Genomic DNA, 6090 nt, shown 5'->3' on the forward strand with positions numbered 1-6090 from the left:
AGGATAAAGAACTCACATATATTCATGAAAACATAATAGGTTCAGATCTGAAATCATGGCACTCGGGCCCTAGCGACAAGCATTAAGCATAGCAAAGTCATAGCAATATCAATCTCAGAACATAGTGGATACTAGGGATCAAACCCTAACAAAACTAACTCGATTACATGATAAATCTCATCCAACCCATCACCGTCCAGCAAGCCTACGATGACATTATTCACGCACGGCGGTAAGCATCATGAAATTGGTGATGGAGGATGGTTGATGATGACGATGGCGACGGATTCCCCTCTCCGGAGCCCTGAACGGACTCCAGATCAGCCCTCCTGAGAGAGTTTAGGGCTTGGCGGCGGCTCCGTATCGTAAAACGTGATGAATCATTCTCTCTGATTTTTTCTCCCCCAAAGTGAATATATGGAGTCAAGGTTGAGGTCGGTGGAGCGTCAGGGGGCCCACGAGGCAGGGGGCGCGCCCCTCGCCCTCGTGGACATGGTGTGGGCCCCCTGACGCAGATCTTTCTTCCAGTATTTTTTTATATATTCCAAAATAATTCTCCGTTGATTTTCAGGTCATTCCGAGAAATTTTATTTCTGCACAAAAATAACACCATGGCAATTCTGCTGAAAACAACGTCAATCCGGATTAGTTCCATTTAAATCATGCAAGTTAGAGTCCAAAATAAGGACAAAAGTGTTTGGAAAAGTAGATACGTCAGAGACGTAACACAGAGCGCCGACACATACTAGGAGCGCGTCAAGTCGGAGTTGGATGAACGCAAACTGGTCGACCCGTGCTTCGCCGGTGTCCACATGGAGCGCGGCTCGAAGGCTATGGCGAATCATTCGGGGCTCATCGAAACTGCGTGCAAAATATAGCATGGGATCGTCGAGGAGGTCGCGGCTCGCTTAGAGAGCGACGCCAGCATCAAGGGTCAGGTATGCCGTCGGTCTCTCGCTCGTTTTCGCGTGTGTGCGTCGCCGACACTTATTCCTCGGTGCAGATGGTCCGCATGTTCGCCACGTTTCGGCAGGACAGCAACACCGACCAAGATTTCAAGTACCTCCACGTGTTCTCCTGGATCGAGAAGTGCGAGAAGTGGGCGGAAGTCCGGCGCACCCTCGCCAAGGCCAAGGAGACCTACAAGCCGAACACCCCGACGCCGGGCGCGTCCGACGGGTGCCCCGACGGCAACAAATGGGCGAAGGCGGCGAAACACGCCGAGCCGGCTACCACGCGTATGCAAGAGTCCATCGAGCATTGCATCGCCGACGCCAACACCCGGGCCGCCCAGAGGGAAGAGAAAAACGAGGCGTGATGGTCGGCGTTGATGACGAACAACGCCGTCAAGCTTGACCTGCTCCGGACCAACGTCGTCGCGAAGAAGCGGAACACCGACCTGGCTTTCCTGGTGTTGGGGGGGGGGGGGGGGGTATGCTCCAGTCGACCCACGCCGACCCCAACGCCGCCAAGCCCGAGCGATGATGCCTCCACGACGCCCAGCACTGAAGCCACGCCGACTCCTCCGACGCCGGAGGCCGACGCCGCCGTTTGATGCATTGCCTACGCATCCTTTCTTTTGCACGCCGAACTTTTTATTGATCGCGGAACTGTGGCAAGGTGACCGCCGATCGTCGGGACTTTTGTGGCGTTGATCGCCAAACTTGTGGCTTTTTTGGGTAGCGGGAATGAACCAAGTTTAAATTTACGACGCCTTGGGGGTGGCACGTGGGGGCGTGGCTGGGACCTAGATCGCGCCCAGGGCCTAAAAATCGCCGGGCGCGCGCCTAAAATAGCGCCGGCCTATGCGCTGGGGGGCCGAACGAGTGGAGTTGCTCTTACATGTTGAACACTTTTAGGTTTAAAGCCATCTTAAAAACGGAATTATGCAAGCCAAAACCTGATGCCACCATTAAGAAAGAGGGCGAAGCCATAAACACTCTGTTTGCATTTTGGATCTGTAATTCAAGCTGTTAATCCCAGCAGCTTTGGCCACGCGGCGCCGCGCCACCGCGCAAGCGATGGGATCGCCGAGCTGAGAGCCCAGGTTTCCCTGCTGCTGCTGGGATGCACCGCAAGCGTGTAGCAGCAACATGAATCTAAGGAAAGAATACAGAGTACAGGAGCAGGCCAGCCGAGCAGGCATGTGATGCCTCACATGTCATGTAGAATCGGATGACAGAAAAAATAGGTTCGAATGGGGAAGCGGGATCCTCTGCAGGAGGTGGGTGCTTGGAGAGAAAACGTGTGATCCAGTGCGTAAAGTTGAAAATGTTAAGCCGGAGAGTAGGGATGCACGTGTAGTGAGAGTCACTTTCTATTCTTTGATGATGCCGATTAGTAGTAGCTTGCATTGGAGAGAAAAAATCAACATAGATATCTCAAATTATTTTTTATCATGAGGCATCCGTATCCATATGGCATCATTGTATATGACCTAAAGGAGACCTGGGAACCGAAGAAAGGAATGAGCCCTGCTCAGTGATGACAGCGCCACTTTTCTCAATCTCAAGCTAAAAGTTTCTGAAGATTTTCACCCAAGACCAGAGGAAGATAGGCACCTGCTAGCTAGCTCGCCCGCTAGGCCCTCCATGGATCCCTATCCCCGCCGGCGAAGCAACCCAGCGAGGGTGCCGTGCCCGTCCTCCGCCACCTCCATCTTCCTCCCCCCTCACGTATTCGTGTTCCTTTCTTCCTCCCCTACCGTACTTCCCCTCCGTTCTTTATTTCTTCAAACCTGGCCGGCATCGCTGGAGGCGCCCCGCCGGTCGACGCTTCCCGCCATATTTATACCCCCGCGCGCGCAAAACGGCCATACCCGTACGAGCTTCGAAGTCCTCTTCTCGTTTCGCTTGGAGTCGCCATGGGTTCCCCGTCCAGAGCCGCCCTGGTGCTCGCGCTGCCTCTCCTTTGCCTCCTGTCAGGTACGCATTTCACGTCTGGTTCCATCGATCGGCGCTCACTGTCGAGCTTGCTTCGTGCCGGAATTTTGAGACGTACGTTTGCGTCCACGCATGCAGGGGCGACGATGCGTGCGGAGGCGGCCAGGATGTTCACGATCATCAACAAGTGCGAGACGACGGTGTGGCCGGCGGTGACGCCGGGGGACAGCTTCGGCGGGGGCGGGTTCGAGCTCAAGACGGGGCAGTCGGCCGTCTTCACGGCGCCGCCGGCGTGGTCGGGCCGCATCTGGGGCCGCACGGACTGCGCCTTCGACCAGGCCGGCACCGGCAAGTGCGGCACGGGCGCCTGCGGCGCGGCCCTCAAGTGCGGCGCGTCGGGCGACCCGCCGGCGAGCCTGGCCGAGTTCACGCTCGCCACCACGGACTTCTACGACGTGAGCCTCGTGGACGGCTTCAACCTGCCCATCACGGTGACCCCCGTGAGCGGGCGCGGCAACTGCTCCGTGGCCGGCTGCGACGGCGACCTCCGGGACACCTGCCCCGCCGAGCTCTCCGTGAAGGGCTCCAACGGGAAGACGGCGGCGTGCCGGAGCGCCTGCGACGTGTTCAACACCGACCAGTACTGCTGCCGCGGCAAGTTCGGGGGGCCGTCCACCTGCCCGCCCACGCCATACTCCAAGAAGTTCAAGGAGGCCTGCCCGTCGGCGTACAGCTACGCCTACGACGATCCCAGCAGCCTCTTCCAGTGCTCCGGCGCCGACTACGTCATCACCTTCTGCGCAAACAGGTGACGCCATTAATAAAATTCCTGTGATCTTTACACTTTTGGATTGCGAGCTTCCATTTTTGGGTACCAATGCGTAGATTCTTGTGTTTCTACCAGGAAGCAATCGGTGTGCACGCACCACAACAACAAGCTCGAGTGCGATGCCTCAAGCCGACACCTGCCGATCATGTCCGCCATGATGCTGCTGGTGCTGCTCGTCAGCTTTGTGGCACTGTAGTTTCCCATGTGATTCAGGAGAACAGAATTTAAGGTGGAGGATCTCGGTATTTCTTTGGAGTTTGGAGAGGGGACGTTAGCGATCTTCTTTTTTTTACCTGTGTTTTCGATCGTCTGTCCGGGTGTGAATGGAGGCGTGGCCACCGCATGCAGTGAACATGGTTCGTGTGAACTTTGGACCGGCTCTTGCCAAATGTAAATAGTGCGCAAATGTAAGTGTGCCTTGCTCACTCAAAATGTTCTTCCATGGAAATAAACAGTTTGATCACACAAGGCGGCCACTGATTTGTTTTTGTTTCGAGAAATTTGGCTAGGTAAGAAAATCCTTTGATTTGATTTGGTTGGAGTGCGCCAGGCCTAGGCAGTAGTGCAACACCTAGGCGACACGTGAGAGCCCCTGCAGCAAGCTACTATGGTGGGCCCTCCCTCATAAAAAATAAATTTAATATCGTTGTGGGCATGTAGCCAACATATCAGATATTAAACTGATAAGAACATATACTACACTTGATCTTAGCCAAAAGGCCGAGAAAGGTATGCTTTGAAACGTTGCCCTGAGTCTCCTTTTATTGCTTCCTCGACCGACTATGACACTTGTACAGGCGAGGTGGGACTAAACGTGAATCAGAGTTGAGAGTGTGCAGTATGCTTTGGCAGCCTTTTTTTTTGAGTCTAAACACACTCGCTTTATTGATCAATAATGTTCATGGGGATACAATTCAGGTCGGGGGGGGGGGTGTGGGGTTAAGAGCCACACATGGCGCCCCGGGTCCAGACCAAAAGTGTGCTTAGCAAGGCTATAGGCCTCTTGATTCGATACTCTGCCTTCAAAGATGAAGACACAACTATGAAATTGAGTAGCAGTCACTCTAATCTCCTTCACAATGCTCGCATTCATTCCTCCAGTGCCAAGGTTTATGTCCTGAACAGCGTTTTTGCAGTCAGAAGCAATCTCCACATGAGTTAATGAGAGGTCCAAAGCCAGAGCCATTGCTTCTCGACACGCCAGAGTCTCTAAAGTTGTTGGATCGGTGATCCCAACACTCCTGATGGCTGATGATCCCATGTACATCCCGCTCTCGTCTCTGCATATAGCGATGTAGGACGACCCCTCATCGTTTGCTTTGTTGACCGCACCATCGACCCTTATTTTTGCAAAACCATCAGGAGGCCGGATCCATCTTATCCGGTTTCTGGGAACAGCTACCGGGCGGGTCGTCTCCTTTGGTTTACAATCAGCCAGCTCTCTGAGGTATTTAGTGACAAACATATGTGTGACCATTGGGCTCTGGAAAATATTCTCATGGAGTGCTTGCCGTCTCGCAAACCAGATGGCCCAGAGTGTGACCAAAACCTGAGTGAACACCTCAGAGGGGAGAGCCTCAATTAGAGCAAAAATCCACCTCTTGGCATCCGGTTCCGTGGTCCCATTCAAGACTTGGAACGTCTCCATAGGTTGAAGCGCCCAAACGGCCCTGGCAGCATTGCAGTAGAGTAGCGAGTGCTGCCATGAGTCAGTGGCTCCGCAGATACCACAAGTGTCCACCATTGACATGTTCCGATGATGGAGGAGATCGGCTATAGGGATGGACTGTTGTGCCAATCGCCATAGATAGATTTTAACCTTCGAGGGGACTGCAATCTTCCAGAGCTTTGTCCATTGTTTCTGCTCAGCCTCCGAGTTGGATGTATCTGCTCTACCTTCCAACCATGCTTCCCGGCTGTGTTTCGTAGTCACCAGCATTCTGTATGCCGAGTGAACAGAGAAAATCCCGTTCTTCTCATGTATCCACGACCAAAATCCCTCTATATGTCTCGTGCACAACGGTATGGAGAGGATGGTCACATCATCAACTGGTAAGAACACTTCCTGGATAGTAGCCCAATCCCAGCTAGCATCCGATATGATCAACTCCCCTACTAGATGTGGGGGGTTTGGGATTCTGCTTGTGATCGGGCGCATGTTGTGAGGTCGAGGGAGCCAATTGTGTTGCCAAATTTGTGTCATTTGGCCATCACCAATGCGGTGAACCAGGCCCTGTGTCATGGTGTCATGCCCTTCGAGGATAGCTCTCCACACCTGCGAGGGTGCCGATCCAAGTTCAGCATGCAAAAAGTCACTCGAAGGGAAGTATTTGGCTCGTAGGATTCGTGCACTGAGGGAAGTAGAGTCTGTCAGAATTC

General features: G+C 53.7%; 1 protein-coding gene and 1 non-coding gene across 2 annotated transcripts; one reads left to right on the top strand and one right to left on the bottom strand.

The window, feature by feature from the left end:
• The first annotated feature begins 2758 nt into the window (after window positions 1–2758).
• Window positions 2759–4176, top strand: LOC125514054 (pathogenesis-related thaumatin-like protein 3.5). The gene is made up of 3 exons (XM_048679304.1): window positions 2759–2924; window positions 3021–3690; window positions 3787–4176. The coding sequence occupies exons 1-3, from the start codon at window positions 2864–2866 to the stop codon at window positions 3905–3907; spliced, it is 852 nt and encodes a 283-aa protein (XP_048535261.1). The 5' UTR covers window positions 2759–2863; the 3' UTR covers window positions 3908–4176.
• Window positions 4177–4247: 71 nt separating this feature from the next.
• LOC125517834 lies at window positions 4248–4444 on the bottom strand. The gene has a single exon (XR_007287835.1). It is a non-coding gene; the product is annotated as a U2 spliceosomal RNA (small nuclear RNA).
• Window positions 4445–6090: the final 1646 nt, after the last annotated feature.

This window comes from Triticum urartu, chromosome 6, assembly GCF_003073215.2.
Source record: "Triticum urartu cultivar G1812 chromosome 6, Tu2.1, whole genome shotgun sequence".
In the NCBI taxonomy this organism is placed as follows: domain Eukaryota; kingdom Viridiplantae; phylum Streptophyta; class Magnoliopsida; order Poales; family Poaceae; genus Triticum; species Triticum urartu.

Coding starts and splice junctions, on each gene's coding strand:
- LOC125514054 (XM_048679304.1), top strand. CDS start 2,864: ATGGGTTCCCCGTCCAGAGCCGCCCTGGTGCTCGCGCTGCCTCTCCTT. Junction 2,925..3,020: donor TCTCCTTTGCCTCCTGTCAG/GTACGCATTTCA, acceptor CCACGCATGCAG/GGGCGACGATGCGTGCGGAG. Junction 3,691..3,786: donor ATCACCTTCTGCGCAAACAG/GTGACGCCATTA, acceptor TGTTTCTACCAG/GAAGCAATCGGTGTGCACGC.